Source organism: Falco cherrug, chromosome 8 (genome assembly GCF_023634085.1).
Source record: "Falco cherrug isolate bFalChe1 chromosome 8, bFalChe1.pri, whole genome shotgun sequence".
Classification (NCBI taxonomy): domain Eukaryota; kingdom Metazoa; phylum Chordata; class Aves; order Falconiformes; family Falconidae; genus Falco; species Falco cherrug.
Window position 1 is genome coordinate 51,571,422 of NC_073704.1, and position 23,647 is coordinate 51,595,068.

At 36.1% G+C, this 23,647-nt stretch overlaps 1 protein-coding gene across 2 annotated transcripts in view; it reads right to left on the reverse strand.

Moving 5' to 3' along the window:
- Positions 1-239: 239 nt before the first annotated feature.
- GABRG2 (gamma-aminobutyric acid type A receptor subunit gamma2) overlaps positions 240-23,647 on the reverse strand; it is a 69,016-nt gene continuing 45,608 nt past the window's right edge. Inside the window, exons 7-10 of one of the 2 annotated variants that reach the window (XM_055719171.1) lie at positions 7,869-8,021; positions 5,661-5,866; positions 3,752-3,775; positions 240-2,236 (exon numbers count right to left, since the gene is read on the reverse strand). In XM_055719171.1, coding sequence (XP_055575146.1) covers positions 1,961-2,236; positions 3,752-3,775; positions 5,661-5,866; positions 7,869-8,021 — 659 coding nt within the window. In that variant the 3' untranslated portion in view covers positions 240-1,960. The remainder of the gene's footprint in view (positions 2,237-3,751; positions 3,776-5,660; positions 5,867-7,868; positions 8,022-23,647) is intronic. The other variant, XM_055719172.1, reaches the window with a different exon arrangement.

Consider the following 23,647-nt stretch of genomic DNA (forward strand, 5'->3'; position numbering starts at 1 on the left):
TTTATTTTTAAAATTATTTTTATTTTTAAGAATAAGATAATATTCAGAATTGTTTTAAAGAATTAGTCTCCATCCTTGAAAGTTATGTGGATGAGCCATTTGACTGTAAAATGAGACAGTGCAGAGGGTTATGAGAATTATAATTACTTATATTAATGGAGCTGATGAATCAAACTAGTCAAGCAATCTAGTCCTTCAAGTATGCTTTTAACAAACTAATCACAAGAAAAATGGAATTAAGTGCAGCAGTTTTATTGAAAAAGTCCACAGGTGTGTGCAATTCCTTTATTAAAATGTTTTCAAATACATTGGACAAGGAGCAGTTGATGATCAAGTTATTCCTTTTTTATACATTTTTATTTCCAAAACTATACAAACGTTGGAAAACTTTCCTTTTCCTCCATTTTAACTATTAATAATTCATTAATGATAAGTTATATATCTCCCTTTTCAATCTGCAAGCCCACTTTCCTGGAGGTGACATTTTACATCTTTGACAATTAAAAAAAAAGTCAGTCATATTTACATGTGCTTAAGGTTGCATAATTGAGCATCATACAGGTTCTGAAAACCAGTGGATAAATGGTTTCAAGATTCACCCAGGTGGGTTGAAGGATTTAAGTACATATAAACTGCATACATGTGATTCAGTAGCCAAGACACCCTTTTCTCCCTTTTATTTTCAAGGCTATGTATAACCTGTGTGCTAGCCATGGTAAAGGTTTATTTTTGTAAAGGTACTCACCGAGTGAAAAGCAGCACTGACAACACTATTGCTGATCAAGGACATGAATGGGCAGAGAAGTGTATGTGTATATTTAATACAAAATCTAATGTTTCAAAATTAACTTGAAGCTCTTATGTAAAAATAATGTCTAGAATAAGCTATTTCCTGGACTGGATTAAAGAATTAAAAAAACCCAACAACAAACCAAAACCACAAACACTTGTGTAAGGAAAAAAGTAGAGCTTAACATGGGAAAAGAACAATAGAAGCACATGGATTAAATTCGGAAGCTAATCTTGCCATGTATAATTACTGGAAATTCAATTGAAATATAGCAACATTATCAAGGGAAAATGAAGGCTACAACTGCAGCAGACACATACAGTATACTTTATGAGCTATTATATTGGCCATACATATTTTTCTACATGTTATTTATTTGAATCCTTAAGGCTTCTCTAATGTCTTACATGAAAGTGCTGTCTGCTTGGATCTTCCATGCATGAGGGAAAGGGGTAATTTTTCAAGGAAAAAAAATAAAATTGTCCACATTTCAATTACAGTAGCACATCCAGAGACACAAAATAAAAGACAAAATTTTATGGTACCTTTGTTTCATTTATTTTGGCCCCCAAAAGATGCATGCACTAGACTTTTATGTACTACAAGGTATTGAAATATTTACAGCATTGTACATGTGCTCTTAAAGGGATGGCAAAGGAAAAGGTCTATTTTTATCTTGGTGGCAGTAGGGGTTAACTTTCCTAGCTTAATAATACCTATTCAAAGTGAGAAATGACTCTTCCAAAAAGAAAAGCCCACAGAAAATAAAGCTATAGCGTAATTATAGCCAATGTTAACAAACTGTACAGCACTTTACCTGGGAATTCTCCTCTCTCACTCCTGTTTGAAATAGCAGTACCAACTATTTAGTGATGTTGTCATGCTCCCCTTGCCCTGTCTGCTCTGTTTCTATTCCAGCAGGTATAGCTGTATATTACCTTTTTATATGATTTTTATTTCAAATTATTTCAGCATGTTGAATGAACATTTAATTCACAATAACCTGATGGCAATTTTTGGACAAATGATATGATTGATATTTACCAGGTTATGGCACTAAAGAATTCAGACCACTATAAAGCGTGTCGTAAATACTTCAAGTGGACTTAGGGAACCATCTCTCTAAGAAACTCAGTGAGTAAGGCTCATATCACTGATTTCCTTCTGCTTTTAAAGGTAAAGATATGATACCCAATACACCAGGTTAAACAAACAGAAGGCAGTTGGGAAGAAGATGCGGGCATAGGAGTCCATTTTGGCGATGCGGATATGTATTCTTCCATGCCTCCACGCTCCCGTTCGACAATCCTCAAAGCAGCAAAAAAAACTGGCACAGTCCTTGCCATCAAGACACTCATAACCATATTCTTCATCCCTTTCTTGGAGGTGTGTAGCATTGTTCATTTGAATAGTAGCTGATCGAGGGCGGATGTCAATTGTAGGTGCCTAAGGTGGAGTGGCAAAAAAAGAAAAAGATGGCAGGAGGGAGAGACACTGTTATTATCACCAGACCAACAGAAAGATAGAGACTAATGGTCAACATGTGAATGATGGTTCTGCATGGGGTACATGGGAAACTGCTGAGGCGTTCTAATTGTAACGTTACCTTGAGCTTATTAAAATCAGTTGCGTCACACACTTCAACTTTACAGGAAAGCAGCACAAATCAATAGAAAGTTAACAGCTGTGGACAATTAGCTTTTAAGCCAAACTAGGTAAACATTAGAGGTTAAAGGAAACATTCAGGAATGTAATTGATGGTGTTTTGAATTTTTTTGTGGTTTATATTTTAAATAGCTGCTTGATATCTGAAGATATTTTGTACATTACAAGGAAGGAACTGAAATAATCTATTGGAAATGCAGGATTTTAATGTAGGGCTGGTTCGTGTTGAGACAGGAGCATATATACAGGAAAAAAGGCAAAAAAAGAGTCTTTTGAATAAGGTTAGGAGAATCTCTATAAGACTTTCCAATTGTTTTAATATATGCAGTTCACCATCTACTAATGTTCACCAACTAGAAGGTTCAACACGTTCCAAATTTTATATAGTAAATATAGTACATATTTATACATATATATATTCGGAATGAATTGAGCAATTCAGCATTTAAAACACGTTTGAGCACTTGGTGAACACTAGGGTAACAGGCGTTGAAATTTCCTGCTGATAGTTATTAGGGTAAAATAACAACAATTCCATTCCACAAGTATATGAATTTCTTGGCTTTTATTTTATGTGGTTTCTATTTTTCCCTGGGTGGTTGGTTTTTGTTTGGGTTTTTTTTGGTTGGTTGGTTTTGGTTTTTTATAAAATCTCTGCATTTCTGAATGAAGATAAGGTTTAGACATGGAACATAGCTAAATATATTTGATAATTTACTAAAAGTGTGTTGATCCACTGATAGCATTAAATATATATATGTGTATATGCATGTTAAACCCTTTCAAAACTCTGACTTTTTTGCATAAGGAACAGCATTTGAGTAACTGATGATGACACTGAATTTTTTTCAGGTCAACATCAGAACAGATTTGGTTTTATAATTTGGAGTGAAATCACAAAGGTTAAAAACGGTGGGGTCAGAGTTGAGTTCTAAAAGGGTGTATTGCAGGTTTCTCGTGCAGCTAATGCTATCGGATCCCATGGCAAAGTGGGAAAGAGAGGAGCAGAAATGTTTTAACATTAAACTCTCTTAATTCACGTGATCCAATATTGTTAGTCGCTCTTGAAATTAATTAAGTTCAGAGCCATAGTGAATCAGTATTTGGGCTGCTGAATCAACTCTACAAATTGTTTAGAAATATGTAACCATTCTACTTAATTCAGAAGTTACCTTGAGTAGAATGCTTAGATGTTTCATTTTTAAAAAAGCCAACAAAACACCACTTTCATATAAGCTCTAATAGTTAAATTCAGCAGTTGCATGCAGTGAATTTCCATTCCAAAAAACATTATACCTTGAAGGAAAACATCCGAAGAAGCTTTCATTTTGTAGACAGAAAAGAGAATCAGAGGGTTGTTTTAAATTAAAGAAAGAAAAGAAAGGAAGAAAGAGACAAAAATAATGTAAATTAAAAATATGTTTTTAAAACATAGTAAGTCAAAAAGAACTAAATTTATAGAAAGGTTGGGATAATAGCAATTTAAACAAGTATCTGTAATATAACCCCCCCACACACATTTTTGACTTGTCACTGCCTTGTAACTTTGTCTTGTATCTGGGCCAAAGGCATAAGATATCAAACTCCATTCAGATCTTTTCAAATTCCCGAGGGATTCCAATCTTTTATGTTAAACTGTTTTGAAAGACACCATTCATTATAAAAAACATTTTTAGAAAAAACTGTTTTTACTTACAAACTATGTCCTGAAAACTCTGCTTTTAGATTTTTTTGGACCTGTGATTAGCATCCAGGCAATCATTTATAGTTCTGTTTGTCTACAAACGCTCACATACAAGCAATGTAAAGAACAAGTAATCTGCTCTTATATGGACATCGTTAAGTGAGACAACTAAATCTGAGGTAGTTAATCTTTGCTACTTTTATTGACTGTGAAAGACACACACTCACACAGAGAGCCTTTTATTTGGGCCTAAGACAGGCCAGGACAAATCATCCTCTTAAAATGTCTCTTTATTTTCATCTGGAGAGAGGCCTGTGATCAAATCCAACTTTAGCATACCTAAAGTTAAGTGAGAATTCTTCCTCTATACTCTTAAGTCTTACAGATGTTTTTCTGGCTGTTTATTTTCTGGTTGTTTATCCACTAAAAAGTACATATTTTTTTTTTTTTTAGATTCAACTTCTCAACAGCTTTTAAAGTTGAAATTATAGCATTAATGTGTAATAAAAGATTATTCAATTACTATTTTTATATTCTTTTAGTACTGTGTATTATAACCAAAAAAGGATATCTTCAAAAGTCCTTGAAGATTTTAGCAGAGCAAATCCAAGTGAATTCATTGTTTCCTAGATGCCTGAAATTAATTTGAAAATACTCTCTATTAATGTAAAAAACTTGTTCTTCACATTTTTCACAGGCATATTTGGGGTTTTTTTGTAGACGATTAGGTTACTTTTCCCTCTAGGATTTTATACCAATTCATTTTATCTCAGGTTTTCTAGACAGCAGACTTTTCAGCTAAGTTGCAAAAGGCAAGGAGAAATCTGTCCTGGACAAAATAAGAAACAAACTTTTTCTCTATCTGGGAAAACTCCCCAACCCCTACTGAGGGTATTTCCAGGATATTTTATTGTTGCTATTATATATGCTTTTTTAATCTGTAGTATGCACCCATAAGTAACATCGTAAACTGCTAGCCAAATCTCTTTCTAAGGGAGAGAAATAGATAAAGAAGGTAAGAAATGTAAGAAAAAGAAGATAAGGAAGTGATGAAAAGGAAAAGATGCTTGAGGGGAAATTAGAAGAAGTACAGTCCGTAGTTTGAATATAAAAGTTTAACTGTAGTCCTGATAATAAGAAATACAGTCATGTCAATAATATGGGCAGAAGTTACTGGCAGAGAATATGGCTAAAGATAAGACAGAAACTGATAGTTCTTCAGTAAAGGTCACAGCAAGAGCTCTATCTATGATATAAACAATGCTTTTGGTAATAGTTGTGATTTGTAGAACGAGGTTAAAAGGATCCTTATTCTAAGAAATTGGTTTCTCTGGCAACCAGACAACTATCATATAGGAGCTTTAATTCTCAAGGTGAATGATTGCATTCTTATTAATAAAAAAGAAGAGTATATATGTAACAGCAAAGTCTGAAAATAAAGTACAAGCATAAAGAGGGATTTAAATGCTCTCTCAGAAAACCTAATTGAATTTTAAACCTTGCTGGTAAAAAGATACATACTGGATTTTTCTTCTTTTTGTCTTTATCCTTGCTTGGCTTTCTGTTGCTGACAAAGTAGTGCAAAGTTCCATATTCCACCAGGGCAGAGAAAACAAAAATAAAGCAGACTGACACAAAAAGATCCATTGCTGTCACATACGAGACTTTGGGAAGAGATTTACGAGCAATTGTACTTAGGGTGGTCATTGTCAGGACAGTTGTAATACCTGGTGGATAGAAAACAACAGAAATGTTATTACTTAAGTAACGAACTCGTTTTGAAGTGTTCGTGGAGTTCAAGTATATAGAAAAGATATTAAACAGCACATCCCAGAACTGAAATGTGGATTCAGTGACAGCTTTGAAGATTAACGTGTGGTATGAAATATTTTTGCATGGTGACTGCAAGTGCTGCTCTGCAAAATACTTTGGTTAAATGGATTATAATTCTAAGAAATTCAGGTTTTTAGTTTTGTAGTTTACTTCTAGGGGGGCTTTCTTTATTTTTAATTGAGAAATTATTTTTCAGAGTTTATGTGCTCAAACCTTTAACCAGAGCTAGAAAGAACTTGTGTCAGAGTAAGAAAATCATGGTGGAGTATAAAAATCACTTTACTCCATTCTTTAAAGTAACCTCAAGACCAATATCAAACTTTTTGTGCTGTTGGGATAAGTTTTGCTTGGTTTTGGTTGCAGAGTAATGGTACCAGTATCATAAAGTCATAAAAAAAACTTTTGCAGCCATTTTATAAGGTAGAAATTAATGAAAATTTTGAATAAAGCATGTAATCCAGCAGGAACTTAAGGACAAAACATGTAGATTTGTATGTGTGCTACATAAATAAAATTGTTTCTTTTCTCTTGCAGAAATGCATTCTGGTTGTATGCAAGAGATGCTAGCCCCATACAAATTGTCTGCTGCTTGTTAAGTGATTTCTTGCATATAAACTGGAAGGGAGAATACCTCAGGGCTCCTTACATGTGTAGCACTGTGAGGTCAGATGTGTCTGTGTGCCAGAGCAGTTCTCTCTTCTGCCTTTCATAAGTGCCTGTAGCCTATAACTGAGTAGTATTGTGACATGCCACACCGCCCCTTCTCCTTTCAGAACATTAGTCCCTGCACTATGATGTGAAGAACATTAAAAATGCATCAGAACAGTTAAAATCTATCACAGTTTATATGGCAAATTTCATACCACCGATTTTACCTCCTCAGTAGTACAAATAGAGTAATTCTCGACAGAGGGGCCAGTCTGTTTTCTGTCTCCTAAGTAAAATTTAAAATAACAGCTGAATGCCTTTATTAATTTTGTACTTTTTTAAAGCAGATTTTATAACATTTTTTTAAAGAGGGCATGAAAAAAGCAATGAAATGCTTAAAACTTTCTGTCATGGGAGCCACTGGTCCTCTATTCCGGTGTTTCTTTCAAGGGAGTTCTGGAATGAAAATGCTGTCCCTAATTTTGCACTTCAGTGCTCTGTGCTGTAGTTCTGTGAAGAAATGAATATGCAGAAGGAAAACCTAAAATAATTCTCACTTGTGTGGATTTAATGCTGAAGCAGAATATGTGTATCACTTTCTCTCATCGAATGTTTCTACTTTGCTAATTCTTACAGTTCCAGCTGCTTTGCACAAACAAGGTTAATTTGGTGTCTCAGTTTATTTGTGGAACAGTTGCTAAATGTATAAAAATTGCTAACTTTGATTAATTGCATGTCACATTTTCATGTATAGGATTTTGATACAAACAAATTCGGTTGATTTTGTAGCCTGAAAGCTATATTTGATTGTTGGTCCCTAAAGTAGAAGTCAGGGTACTTACATTCTCCCCTTTTTACCCCTGTGGCACACAGCCAACTAGAAAGATTGATTCCATCTTGGTATTTATTTATTTAGTATTGCTAGTCACCGTGATATGGAAGTAAAGCAAATAAAACTAATGTCCCTGCCTCTAATCCAGCAATGCTCCAAATCATCTTGACGTTTATTAAAAATATGCAAAAGTTTTTATTGTAGGCAATCTACCATACTAAGAGCTAGGATCTGACAGTAAAAAGAAAAGATGCGAGTGTAGTTGAGGCTGTTACATTCTTTGGAAATGACTACATCCTTTTAAACAAGGAGAGCTTGTGAAATTCTCTCTCCTTTTACATTTACAAACTAGTGATCTGCAGAGGTGTCAATTACACATCATAATGCTTGAATAAAAGCAGGAGGAAAAAACTTACCTAGTGATGTTCTGGCTGGAACTGCATCCTTGTTAATCCAAAAAGAGACCCAGGACAACACAACAATAAGTGTGCAGGGAATGTAGGTCTGAATAGTGAAATAACCCATTCTCCTGCTCAGGTTAAAGTAAACAGACATGACTACATAGTCCCCTGTAAAACAAAAGCATATTGAGATAGAACAATACGTTAAAAACCCAACATAGAATTTCTTTGTAATAGCTAGGGTTTTCCTATTCTCTGTCTGAGATATATATATTAAACTGATTCACCAGATACGCTGATGGCAAATACTCCTCCTAACACTGGTATAGCTGAAGAACTGGTGGATTTTACACACTATCAAAGTAAACAGTCTTGCAGGTTCACTTAGGTAACTTGTACTTTAAGACTTCAAGGGTAACTTCCCTTGCATAGCACAGCAGGCTTCTTTCTCCCCAAGTCATTCCTTATTATTTGCAAACACCTGGTATAGTCCTCTTACAGCAGCTAAGCACTCGAGTCGTGGTGGTGGTCCAGCAAACCTCCAGTCACCATGCTGTCCCTGTTAGCGTGCTCTCAGCTCTGCTCTCAAATAATGCATGCTTTCAGATGTACTTTCTAAATTATTCACGTTCTTAACTATTCTTCAGGGCTAGGTTGTGTCAATAATTAATTTTTTATTTGCCTGCAGATCTTCTGTTGTATTGTGGCTTCAAATCCTTTTAGAGGACGTATCTCCTAAGCACCCCAAAATATGTTACTCTGGTATGCATAACACATAATTCCCATTCTATAGTTTCACGATTCTTTTTCCAGGTTTTTCCGCTTTCAAACTATTAAGTAAATTCCATCTGGATTCAGGAATACAGCAAAGCTTCAGTTTTTGATGTAATTTTTCTAAACTAAAAAAAAACCCCAAACCCTAGTTCTCATCTTTACTTCAGATTACAGCACTCCTGGGAAATCTTGATTGCCAAAGAACTACAGAACCTCAGGCTTCAAAAGACTTCATTGCAATTCAGTGAAATGCAGTCCAGAGGAGTCTCAAACTGAAACAGAATAGGATTTGCAAATTTAGTGTGAGATAGCTTTCCAGTGTTACTAAAGAGACTCTGTGGCTAATGTGTATTCTGCTTAGATCAGTACCTTTAGTTAACATTGAGTTCTCTGTTTTCAGGCATAATTTTAATTTTCCCCAGAATAATCCTCTGAACCTAGTCAAAAGAAACTTCAGAGATAATTTTTCAGCTGGTGCTCCTTTGTTATATTACTTTTTTTCAATGTGAACATCCATATCACAAAGATTAACTGGTTTTAATTTAATTGTTATAATTAAACCAGAAACTTATAAACCAAATTATATATTGGTGGTTTACAAGGTGATATGGCTGAATACGAGCAGCCAATTCTAACAACTACAGCCTGATTATCTTCTTAATTCACATATAAGTTTGCATTACGTGTGAATGTCCTTTATATATCAAATAAACCCCAAACCAAAAAATCACCACTGATCAGAAACACTAAAACCTAAGCCATAAAATTACAGTATGACTCATTCTTCTCTGGATCATGTATTAACTTCCTGACAAGTGAATATTTTGTCAATTTTGGGAATTCACTTTTTTATTCATTCACCTTCATATACGCTATTAATAGCATTGGAGCTTTTTTCCTGTTACCTTATGGTAGAGGTTCCTTTGGAGCAGTAGCTGTACTACTTCTGTGGAAAAATTTTGAAGAAGGCTGTTTTCATGCTCAGTGTTACTATATTACTTTAATGGGGCAAAAAATTACCAGAACAAAGAGATGAAATATAAACCTGAACATAATTGAGAATGTAAAATGTAGAAAAGTTTAGCTCAGAATTGAAATTAAAACTGGATGTTTTCTTTCTTTTATTGCTTCTTTTTTCTGAACCTGCAACTGCTATAGACACTTCTGGAGTAGCTGAACAGATATATCAGATCCTAGGTATCTATTTTCTCCATATTTTTTGTCCTGTACTTGGATAGGTCTTTTTGTCCAACTCTTCATAGTTCTAGCAGTCTTGCCTTGTAGGATCTTCTATTCAAAAGAACAGAAAATATCAGAACCTAGTACAGAAGCCAGCACTTTCTTACAGGCATTACAAACCCAAAACTCAGCACCTGTGCTGAGAAAACAAACACATAAATCTAGATGACCTAGACCAAGGCATACTGCAAAGACTTCATGTATTGTCCATGTTCAAAACCAGTGTATGTAAACCAAGCCAAATGGTGGTTTGGGTAACATATGAATAAGCATACATGTGTCTAGAGAGATAGTAGCCTCAGTCCTTCCAGTTTATAGACCATTTCCACATATGTTTTTTAATAATGTTTTTTCTAGAAAGCTTGGTGGTGATCACCTGGTCTCCATTGAGGCTTGTGTGGATTTTTCCTCTAACAGAGTGTTTTTTAAACAGTAAGCTATTACAATAATATTTTTACAATATTTTATGCACTATTTTAAAATTCAAATATTTTTTGTTAAAAATGTAACGTATAAGAGCTTTTAAAACATTGACTAACTTATAAAGGCCTTGGCCCATTCAGCAGCAATGAAACATTATTTTGAATTCTCTATCATCTCAAAGATGCGCTTCAGAGGACAATCTATTTCCATGGAGCAACAGCAGTGTCCTGTCACAAAGTATTTGCTACAAAAACTGGAGACACTCCAGGTGGAAGTGGAAGAGTTTTATATCTAATTGAACACAATGCCTTCTGCTTTAGTTTCTCCACCCAATCCCCCTGCCCCGCTCCACCCCTCCCCGTTTTTGTTTTTGTTTTTTTGGTTTGTTTGGTTTTTTTATACTGGACTGCTTAACCAATTATGTTTAGAATAGCGTATCTCTACTAATATGTTCTAAAAAGTGATGTAATTGTTCTAGATTTTGTTCAGCTCTCACAAATATTATTTCACCTTCCTTTATGCAAAGATTTCCTTTCCTAATGGATGTAAGTATAAAAAAATTGAAAATGCTCCAGAATGATATTCATAGAAAACACTGTATCAGCTCCTGATATTTATAGAAAAAGTCCCCAGAATTGTCCTAGCAGACCTTATTTTACTGAAAGCTTAAGGAAATAAGGTACCGTATATACTTTATATAGGCTTTAAGGTTTCTATTAAGGGAGAAGTTAAATCAGAGGAAGTAAAAAATTCAGTGTCAACTATGACTTGCCAGGCAGTATGGAGTTGACCAATCTGAAGAATCATTCAAGGATGCATAAATTGTTTTAAATTAGATGTTGCATTCTAATCTGAAAGCCTGCTGGTGCTGTAGACACTGTTGCATCATGGAGTAAATTCCATTACTTCAGAGAATCTTAATGAAGGAAGGAATAATGTTAATACCCCAGAGAGGTGTTTTATTTCTTACCTTGCTTGGTTGGCATTTTAGGAAGTGGGATGTACTGATGATTTTTTTGCAAGGTAAGAGTGAGAATAACATATATAATTTAGGAAATGCCAAGACAAGGCAAGCAAATAATTCTGTAATGCATTGAGGTGGGTGTCAGTCTCTTCCTGGGTAACAAGTGATAGGATGAGAGGAAATGGCCTCCGGTTGAGCCAGGGGAGGTTTAGATTGGGTATTAGGAAAAATGTCTCCACTGAAAGGGTTGTCAAGCATTGAAACAGGCTGTGCAGGGAAGTGGTTGAGTCACCGTCCCTGGAGATATTTAAAAGACGCGTAGATGTGGTGCTTAGGGACATGGTTTAGTGGTGGACTTGACAGTGCTGGGTTAACGGTTAGACTCAATGGATGATCTTAAAGGTCTTTTGCAACCTAAATGATTCTATGACTATGTCTTCTAGCCTTGATGTAATATGAACAATTATACATAAAGCATTAAGGAAAACAGGACTAAGTGGTGGAATGTTCCAGAGAAGCTGTTGTTACCGTTTGTGTAAGTGATGTTGGAATGATGTAACAGCAGGCCTTCTGAGGTTTTGAATAAGAAAAGTATCTGAGCATAAAAACTGATGCAAGACCAAAGATGTGCAATTTAGGACCTAGTATCAGTTGTCATAACACGTACGTACAAAATGTAAAATGCATTAAGTCCTCTGTGGAACATGGACTTGACAGTACTTTGCTTAAATCACACCTTTCATGATGAATTTTGCCTCAGCCCTGTTTTTATCCACATTTGGGTTTTTTTCTGACTCTATTCATGGACTTCTCTGCTCTTCAGCTGGGACCAGCTTAAATACTCTCTGTTTTTTTCATATTATCTCTGTGCCTGAGGTGATTTTTCACTCCTGTGGTGATGTCTGCATGAAGCTGTCAAACTAAGACATTCTTTTAGTAAAAAATAGCCAGACTTGATCCTTAGCACAGTGTCATTCATTAGTCCTCACTTGGCAAATTGATAATCTTTTCATTATTACTTCATCCTCTTTCCCTGAGCGCTGGCTCTTGTTTATCCAATATTGTCTACTGCAGCAAGAAAGCTTCTCAGACTGCCAGACTGATGTTTGGAGGGCTAATATACTTTTGGATTTTTCTAGAAATGAATGATAATATAACCTGGCAGTATCTTTGTAAGACAACATACTTAAGTACTTAACATTTGGCACCCTAATTAGAAGATTTGGGATTACTTAGCCTTTCACCAGAGACCTTACAGTCCTGCCGCCCATTCTAAGATATATATAACTATTACATATGTCTAGAAAATAATACCTAGATAATTTTCAATTTTTAAAGAAATACAGAATTTCCCTGGAAAAAATAATCTTATTACATTGAAGAGCATAATAAGTCATCCTTAATGTATTAGCCCTCTTCTCTCTTTCTCTGTATGAATATATTTATTTTTCTTATTCCGTTATATTCATCTACGTTTGTAGATATAGATAGATAGACATAGTCTTCTTCCTCTGAAGATAATATAAACAGTTAACCAGTTTCTTCCATGACATATATTTAACCCCCAATGCAGTCCCTTAGGAAAATGCTATCCAGCTCATGTTTATCCTCACGTATAAATACTCATGTCATGTTTTCTACTAAATGCATATTCCTGCCAATTATGTTTGGAAGATCACAAGACACAGAGCAGGGTTCTGACTTGAGCTACAGCATCTTCATGCTACTCTGAACGGGAAGTCCCTGCTGCACACAGAGAAAGTACGTGGGCCTGAAGTGTCTTCTGGAGTAGAAGATATTTTGAAAAGGAGATGCATACCATCGGTATTCAGTGATCGTCACCTTATTAAGCCCTTACAAAAGGTTTTATTTTTAACAGTCCTGTGTCATTCCAATTAACCTATACTCAAAGCAGTCTATGCGAACTTTGGAAATTGGGAAGCTCGTCCTACCATACATTTGTGTGATACAGTAATTTGAACACCAGGATTCTGACTCTGTTAGACAGTCAGGAAAGTGAATTCTTGATCTGAGGAACCATCTGTGCGTACGTCCTGGCCTAAGTCCCAAAGGTTCAATAGAAGGAATCAGTCGTGCCAGGAAGCATAGCCAGGGGGAATGTACACTGTATTTAACTGATTTAATCAGCACAGTGGGTGTGATCCTTCATTGCTTCCTGGTTGTGGAATCATTTATACCTGTGCGAAGTGAATGGGAAATTATACCCATTAGTACTCTCTTTATGCATGTCTAAGTGACTGTGCAAAGTGTAAGTTACCGGGGAAACAAGCCTCTAATTTGTACTCAGAAGTGATTTGGAAGCTAGTACAAATGCTAGAGAAAAGAACAGCTTTCTAACATCACAGGAAATTGGTGTCTTAATTATAGTTCAGGTAGCAACACTTATAGCTGAGATTGTCTCACACTTGCTGTTATAAGGTTCTGTTTTCTGTTGTTTAAACCACTGCTACATTTAAATTATTAAAAGAACTGCAGAAAAGCTTCAAAAATTATATGTTGGCCACCTGGTCAAGTTATTTGTATGGCCTTTTTACATGTTAGCATTTCTGTGAAAATCTTTTTGGCTAAGTTAAAAGTTTTGGAAAACAACCGATGTGCACATAGGCATGTGTCCATAGAGATAAGAGGGGTTTTGAGACTTTATAAGATGACTTTATTCTGACAAGCCCTGTGCTATCTCTTTTTCTTACAAAGCTATGCATCACTGATGCATAGACAGATAGTAGAGATGGCTCTGTTCTTCTCCAACTTTCTTTGATCCATTATACAGTCCACTACCTAGAATCTCCAGAATTTCTGTATGTGCTGAACAACACATGAGCTCCTCGCCTCATGCTGGCTCCGTGTCAGGGAGCTTCATTGCGGAACTGTTCTCCTCTAAGAACTGGATGTGTTCTGTCCCAGGTTCTGAACAGGATTTTCCTTGATTCTTTGGTAAACTTAAATATTTTTGCCAGTGTTTTGTAGTATGAAAATCAATGTGTGTTTTAGTAATTCTGATAATATTTATAATGTAGCCCTTTTATGCCTAAAATGTAAAAATCTGTAGAGAAAATAAATTACATAGAATAATATTGATGACAAATTAATGGTTGGCAGAAAAATGCTAGCAAATATCTTTATTAATATTTAATATCTTTTTAAAATTTAAAGTTTTCCTCTACTAGATGGATCTGTACAACTGTCAAGGAAAAAAAAAAAAGACAGGAGTAGAGTAACATACAAGCCAAACTCTCCCAGAATTTCAGGCCATCATTTGTTCTTTAAGGACTGATCAAATGACCAACAACTAGGATTAACGCAGGTCACTGCCTGTTAGCACAATAGTGTCAGTGTGGCCAACAGCAGCCACATGGTTCATACAACCCAGACATGCACCAGCTGTCCAGATTTCCAATGGGTTTTTCTCTCCTAATTTTACACAGAAATCATACAGAAAAAAAAACCAAAAACCAAGTATTTGTAAAAGATTTACTTAGAGAACCATATGATGATATAGATGGAAATTAAACGTTTTTTCAAAATTAACTCATATAAAGCAGTACATAAATAAATGTCTTGTTCATGCATGGGAAACTCTATCCAGTTCATCCTTCTGGATGGAGTATATATGGGGAAAAAAGCAATAAATAAAAAATGTGCCACAGGAGGGCACTGTCACCTCAGAATAGAAATCAGAAATGATTGCAAGTTTGCCAGTGGAAAAGTGAATCTTAAAAATTTCTAATCATTCTTCCCGTGGAGTGTTTATGCAAACACTCAAATGGCATAACTGACTTCTATGGCTCCATTAATAGAGAGGCACTTGTAAGAACCAAACCGATTTGTATGACAGAAATATTACCAAAGTAACATCACCTTTGTGCTGTAAGTAATGAGTAAAAACTGCATAAATTGTTAATGAACAGCAACTGTGGCAGCAGAATTTATCTTCTTTTCCTCATTAATAACTAATAGATACATACTTGTTCTCTCTCTCTTTTACTGTTAACATGTCCAACAGTCTCATTTTCTGTTAGGCAGAGATCACAGCTAGCACTGTTGTTTGGGTTTTTTTTAAAAAGAATGAATATGTAAAAGTAGTTTTGTGGGAAAATAAGTGTTTTCTTTGGTTTTGTCACGGTACATGGAAACACTATTAAAATAGTAACATATAATTTCTGTAAATACCTCCCTTAAGGAGGGCCTTTCTTGTAAATTCGCTGTTATCAGTACTCTAAGTAAACTTTCACTCTGAATTAATCATATTTTTTCAAAAAAAGACACTCATGATGAATTTGAAAAAAAAAATTTAAAAATGTCTAAAATAGTTTAACAGAGCGGAAAGGCTTTAATCACAGACCAGTTTGTTTCATGATGTACCCACACGTAAAAAGTGATGATCCCAGACCCAAAGGTTTTGTTGGCTAAGTCTGCAGTGTTGAGATTTCCAGAATATGTGAAAATTATATTGTTTTTCTAGAGCTGGCATTATTGCATCTTGCTGCGTATTAGTTTAGTGCCTTATATTTCTGGGTTGGAGCTAAATACCGTAATCCCACTCAGTCCAGGTGAACTTCTAATTCTCTCTAGCTCTTAAAGTGCCAACCTACTGAACCAACACTAACTGTAAAAATAATAGCAAATAGGATCAAACCACTCCTAAATGTATCCTCCTTCTTTAAAAAGGAGTTAGGCTTGGTGCCATTTTTATTCAGATATTCTGTAATAATAAATGATAACTAGTTGGTAAACTTGTGGGGCATTGCCTGTAAACAACCAATTTCCTTCCCGTTGTATGCCCTTCTTCCACTTCTGGCACACTGGAGGGCAGCAGTGTTACCCAAAAACTACTATGAGTGGAGAAATAAAATAAAATAAAATAAAGAACGGTAAAATATGGACAAAGTCTTTTCTCTGTCACATCAAAACAGGTGATGATACCAGAGCTCTGGTACATGCTCTGCTCAGCAATGGCTGCATGCAGATTACTGCCCCCACGAAAGGCAGGAAAAGGGGAGAATGAGGGACTGGAGTCAGACCTCTATCTCCCAAGTCAGACTCTGGACTACATTGTATGGTGCAGCTCTAATCTAGGATGAAAAAATCATGTAAATAGCTTAAGACTGGTGTATTTGTCCTGATACATTTTCATTTGGCTTTTGTCCCCATCTCTTTTCTCGCCTTGACAGGGTCTATATTTGGAAATCTGCTGGTATTTACTGTCTTGGTGAGTGTACTGAGTCAGCCTGAAAATGTGGTTCAGTGAGATGTCTTGCACTGTTATGGTGGTAGGAGGAAAACATAATAGTTGTTCTAAACACACAGTTTTCTATGAGGATTCAAACTTAATCTCTTCAAATTATTAGCTTGTCTAAAACCTAAAGTGACATATTTTTAATGTATATTTTTCTTCTTCCAGCAGATCAGAAAGTTCTTAAGTCTGTCTAGTTCAGTCCTCATGAAACAGTACTTCTAAAATTGGTCATTTATCACATGAAGTGATGATATTAGCTCCTCCGGTGCAATATGCTTTTACATATATCACAGGAAAATAATTTTGGCTGGAGTATTTGATCACTGCGCACATGAGTGAATTTTCATAAAGACAGAAGAAAAATTTGATGCCAGTGCTGATCATAAGATGGTAAATTTATGAGATTGATTGGTATCCACAGCCAGAAATCAAAAGTCTGGGGAAAAAACAAAATCAGAAATTACACTGTCATCTAGATATCTGACCATGAGGCCTTCTTATTATCTCATTCTTTGCCAAATGCCCTTTTCATTGCTTCTGTCCTTCACAGTTTTATGTTTTCTTTGACTCACTTTTAGACTGCATAAGGGGCAGACAGTTTCAAAAAATAAGTACGTCTCTTCTTTTTCAAAAATGCTCAACAATCTCTTTCCCTCTGAGGTTTAGCAGCAAAATACCACTATTGTGTCACAGGGAAGTCATGATGTGACATCAAATACAGCAAATGTTTAGCCTTTAGGGCAAAGAAAGAAAGAAAATCTGCCATAGCATTGTAGATATTTGCTTGCAACAGACTTGAAGCACTTGGAAATGGTGCCACTCTCTACTTGACTGTTGGCACTCTGTCCGGGCATTACATAAAGAATGGGGCTATTCATGGTCATTGCTGATACAGCACAGCAACTGTACTAAGTGATTTCACCCCAATTATAAATATCCGTTTCTAAGCCATGATTATAACTTGATTATGTAATGAGGTAAACCGATATTAAGACTTTGACAAAGCTTGCACTATAGTCCATTTATATAAGATTATCTGTGGGATTCAGATAGCTGCAAGCCTGGTTTTCAATTTACATTCCAAAGCATGAATCCTAACTACATTGCACAGCAGGACAGAGGGCAGGGGATGGGAGGATATTTTCTCCTTTTTTTTTTTCTTTTTTTTTTTTTTAAGAGTAAAGTGTATGTCTGTGTGTGAATGTGTCTGACATCAAACACCTTGATTTCCTGTGGGAGCAGGGAGAAGGGAATTGGAATTAGTTTATGTTTGTGTGAAATGACAACCCCAGCTGATGAAACTCCTGCAAAATGAGATGAATCATTATAGCTATCCAAGCAAATGAAATTTCTTTATGTATGACATGACTTTCTGCCCGACAGTTCTGGATTTTGTTGGTCCTTGGCCGCTCATTCCATTTGAAGTGCTGTTTTCTCAGTTCATTTGACAGAATGTGTTCCACTTCTCATTAGTTTCTAATTATAGGAGGAAAGAATGTAATGACACTAGACAGTAATTAAAATCTATTACTGTTTTTCCCAACTTCCCTTTGAATTCAGAGAGACAAGATTCATCCTAAGAGGTTTGTGTTGCTTAAAAATATCAGGATGTGGAAATGCACTGAGGGCTTGAAGGTAACTTAGGTGTGTTTGTTTCTAAGGTTCCATCTGTGAATACTAGGTTTTGAAGGGAAATGAATGTTACTGATTTGCATATGATTTTTTCCTAGTTTGGGACATAATTACAAACAACTGATGTTTTTTCTTTGTTTTTGAAAGCAGCTAAGCTACTATATTGGCATTAGCAAACACAGGAGGACTTTTAGTGTGCAGGGTTAGTGTTCAGATGTGGCAGCAGCACGATGTTAATAGGTTGCAACTGCTGTTAGTGAACCATTAAGCTCCAGTGTGTAAATAATCTGCAAATTATAGAACCTTCTGCTCCTTTTCCCACTCCCCTCCTGCTTAGGAAGCATCAAGCCAGGATGAAAGCTCAGTGTCTCATCTTTGAGTGATTAGGAGTGGTTAGATTTCGAAATATCTTGTTTGCTTTACTGTGACAGAAAATTGGAACAAAGATGAGAAAATGTGAAGATGACAGAAATCTCAAGTAATGTGCAAAACTAAAGAGCCACAATTTCCAGGCAATACAACCAGTTGGGGTGCTGTTCTGTTAGACATCTTGCTGTGCCTGACAGAGTCAGGTACCCTGTGTCCTTGGCTCTTTTGGATGACTGGTTGTTATCTGAATACCTGAGGAAAAGCTGTCTGCTTCAAAAAAATTATGCACCTATAGCTAAGGGCTACGCGCATGTTTAAAGCAAATGTGAGATGTAAAGGTGGGTATGAAGTTAAAGGTGGCACTTTGAGGCCTAGGTTAAAACCTGCTAACATTAAGTACCTGAATAACACAGTTAAAAGCCAGTAGTCATTCAAAAGAGGCAAGACAACTCCAAAGGGAGTCAGATCTTAGGTGGACTAATTCCCTTCGTGGTGTAATCTCAGCTAATCTGATATTAGACGTTAGGGCTCTGGTTGTGGTCAGTGGATGAGTCTGTAGGCAGAACTGCCCCCATACTGGCTGAACAAGAGGCTCACATGCCATCTATGTACTCTATTGTAGGTTCCGTAAAATTTCAGAAGTGGTTGAAAACTAGATACTGGCCTATTTGCTGAACACCACAACAGAAGAAAAGAATTAAATGTCTTTGGTCTAAACAACAGTCTTACACACATGTTAGAATACTCCCTTGAAATTAGTACTGTTTAATGAGCTTTGTACATGTCCTGGTTGCTGCACAGTGTGACTGCACAGAACTAACGCAGTTCATAAAACACGACTTCTCGGATTTGCTTTTGCATCATTATAAATTGTCTTGCATGGCAAAGGTCATCCTGGAATTCCTCTGAAAGCCTTTCATTCTGAAAGAACAGGAATTTGAGGGTACAGTGCATCTATCTAATCTTTGATCTTGATGTTTCCAGTTATTTTCAGAGTCAGGAGACAGTATTACATAACCCGGGGCTGCAGTAAAACTTGATGTTTTCTTCTACTTCCTCTCCAGAAGAGAGAAGCTATGACTGCATGGAGGCAATGTTCTGCAGGGGAGCTACAGATTTCACAGATTCATTCTGCCTGAACCTCCCAGCAGAAGAAATATTTGTAGAAGAGAGTACCACTCAAACACCAGCATCTTGCTCCCACTGAATGCACAGGGAGATTATTGGAAAGACAGTACCATAAACAGAGCCCTGGGGATGCTTGGAGGAATACAACATGCTTTATTGCTCAACTTCCAGCACTATTTTTTTTTTCTTTAGGATTTCAAATCCATTTATTTTTGGCTTCCTTTAAATATTTTAGAAGATTTCATCAGCGACTATTTAGTTTTAACCCCCCAGGAAACCAGTTTAAGTAACCAAGAAAAGACTAAAACTCACCCAGGTGTGAGATCCTGGAAGGCAAAACATCAAGGAGGAAAAGCAGTACAGATCAAACCCAACTTTTTTCAGAGCTCAGTGTGATCAGCTACCAAATGTCATGGGCTTCAGAGAGCTAGGACAGCTCAGTAATAAAAGAAGATGACTTTGAGCACAAGAATTTTCAAGTAACAAGAAATATTCATTGATTTTTATTATTATCATTATTATTATTTTGGTGATTATAATAGTGATTACTATGATAATCTTACTATATGTGCTTAGCACTGTATGATCCATTTTGCATATGAGCGAAGTGAGCCCTATGCTCTTTCTGCTAATGTATGACACCTTTCTGAACCTGCAGCCAAATGTAGCTGCTGCCAGGGTTCCTGACATCAGTACTACTAGTTTATGGGCTAGCTCATTTTTCTTTTCAACTTATATCTAATGCCATGTTACTGTTTATGAGTGAATTATTACTTTTCTTGAGACACGAACACTGGTAGAATGACCCTTAGAAACAGTTCCCTAACAGAAGTACTGATTTCTTACAATATCAAGCACAAGGAAGCTTCTCACATATGCCTGTAACCTATAAAGCTACTTTGGTTTAGAGTCCCTCCCGTAGATGTTTTACAGTGACAATATGGATAAGTCTATGTAGATTGTCTTAGGGTCTTTTCAGAGGTGGACAAAAGTGTACTTGTTTTCCTCTCATTGTTAATATGTGGCTATCGAGAATTGAAGCTGAGATAGCTGCATTAAATATTACAAATAGGCTTTCAGTTGCATTTAACTCACAAATAAAGCCATGGTTAGTCCATGCTCAGAGCTTGGTCATTCTGTATAATGTATATTCTATTTTACCAACTTATGCATATCTGCAAATATGTATTTAAGCTTGTTTCACAAGTCCTATCTAGAATTTTGGCTTGTAAAATTCCTCCATAGCAGAGTAAACCCAGTCTGGACTGGTTGGAAGATCACCTTTTGACCTAAGAGAATGTGTAAATCAAAAGAAATCAGTTTCCTAATCTGAAATATAATCCTAGAAAATATAGTGTGTTTGGCTATTACAGAGGTCTATTGCTCAAAAGAACAAAACAATTTTCTTTATCTTGCATGGTCTGTTCAAGACATGCAAAGAACAGCCTTCTTTCTATCTCAGTGAATATATATCTGTTGCCTGCCTACTTTCTGAGCAATATGTGCTGTCTCACACAAGTACATTCTTTCCCACATGATCTGTACTTTTCTCCTGCTGTGCATGTAAATAGCTATAATGGAGCTGGTTACTCCCATTAATGTACATGTTTCAGGAAGGTATGTATGCATCTGCCTCAAGATAGTTGGTGACTAATAGGATTTAAAGATCTAGAGTTATAGTTTGCCATGAACTGAGCTTAACCAAAGATCACTTATTTATGTAATGTGCATGACACAGTCATGTATATTACATAAACAAGTAATATACTACGTACATGACTGTATGTTATACAGTCATATATCCATGACTTAGAAAGATTTTAAAATACCATAAATCCTACACACAAAAGCTTAGAATGATTTTCAGGAGAAGAATCTGGATATGCATGTACATTCATTTGTTTGAGATTAACTTTTTTTGGTCAACACTTTGTAAATATCTAAAAATTATTAGAATTATACTATAAACCTGTAACATCTAGGCAAGTCATTTACCTCTAAAAATTCTATTTTTCCAATGAGAAATGTGGAAGGATTTCAGAGACGTGTTCCGTATTCTTAAGTTATCCGTTATATTGCTGTAAGAGATTGCTAAATTACCTGGAAAAGAGTGCTTCAGAGTTTTCATCTATGACTATTAAAAATATAGTATTGTGACTCATACTTGTGGGGGTTTACAACTGCTTAGAACAATTTCAAATAAAAGTATTACAGGGGTATTTGTTTGTTTTCCAGTTTGGGACATTCCTGTAGAAAAGGCTATCATGGACTAATGTTTGAGAGGTAAACAGTGTCCTCATTCTCCTGGTATTGGTTTGCCTGAGGACAATGCCTGCTCAGTGTGCAGATTCCAAATTGTTTCTGGTTTCTTAAGCATTTTGTCTTGCAGGAGCCAGGTGCAGACCTTCAGTAATATGTAAATTAATCTTGTTCGCAATCACAGCTAACATGTAACAGCAGAAACATCTGCTGGCAAAAGTAGGTGTTGCAAAGTAGTCTGAGGAGTGATCAGTGAGGAAATGAAATGGAAAAAACTAGCTCTAATAGAACAGTTATTTATATGCTAAGAAAGGAGATGGCAAATGCGTTTGGGTGTATTTTTAACCTTTTGAGCTTTCTAGGAGGATATTATTGACATCAGGTAGAAATGAAAATCATTGAAGGAAAGAAAAAGAAGCTGTTAAACCCAGAATCTCTAGCTATTAGAAAGGGGGGGGGGGGGGGGGGGGGGGAATTATTTTTTAAATCAGGCAAGAAGAAGAAATAAAAGCACTGAAGCAGAAGGAAGTAGGTTATGGTTAAAATAGTAAATAAATGTAGAGTTAAAAAAGTAGAGGGTGTCAGAGATAGTGAGAAAGACAGAAATGATGAAAAATGGCAAAGAGTGAGATGATATTCTAAAATTATACTTAGTACCAAGAGCAAGAGTAAGACAGGCCATAGACCTGCATGCAACAGGCTTGAATGGAAGAATAGCAACGGAGAGGATGCTTAGTTTGAAGATCATGTCTCAGAAGAGACAGCTATGGATCATGAATAATTTATAACCAGTACTGCCATTTGAAGTCAAACAGATCAAGCTTAGGATGTAAAAAAATTCTTTAAAGTCTACAGATACCATCTTGAAATTTCAGTTACCAGCTTCACAGGAATAAAGGTAGAGCTTCTAGGTGTATGTAATCACTGTAGTCCAAATCCTACAAGGTATTTAAATGACTTGCCCTTTTCAGAAGGAGACCTTTGAAGAACTATTTATTTCTCAAATAGGCATACTCAGTATAACGTTCGCAGCTACTACAAAACAGGTTCCCCTGGGAGTCTCCATTCCACGTCGCAGTGTGAATACCATCACGTTGTATGTTTTCAGGCCAGGAAGTGCAACCTCTTAATATTTTTTTTAAAGTAAGGTTATAACACTGTGAATCCCAAGGGTTATGTCTTTTAAAGACTTTTCTCTTTTAACATTTGAAATGTTACATCCTGGAAAGCTTTTAAAAATGAACTGGCAATTCTGGGACTGAAACACTGTGTGGCGTACAGAGAAGGATGCATTTGGAGTCCCACAGGACTGTGATGAGGGAATCGTGGGCTGAGCTTTACCATGTAGGTTGGAGTGTATCCTACACATCAGTGATGTAATATAAAGTCACTGGAAGGTAGATCTCTGTAAGGTCTCCTACACGGTTTTTTAGAAGTTCAGCTGCTGTGTTTGCAACTCCACAGAGAGATAAGGCTGCAGCTGGTGCTAGGCACCAGAAAAGGTTAATATGCTCAAGAGAGTCATCCAAATCTTCCTGTGGAGGTTGCTATCTTTTATAAGACTTAAGGGTTAAGATGATAGGTTGGATGCAGAAATGATGCAGTTGTCATTCATATCTTGCAGGTATAGCTTGTTGTAGAGATTCTTTACGAGACAGTCATGACGTTGCCTCAGATACTGTAAGGCAGAAGGATATTCAAAGCCCAGGAGTTGAAGCAATAAAATTACCGGCAATAACTTCTTACACC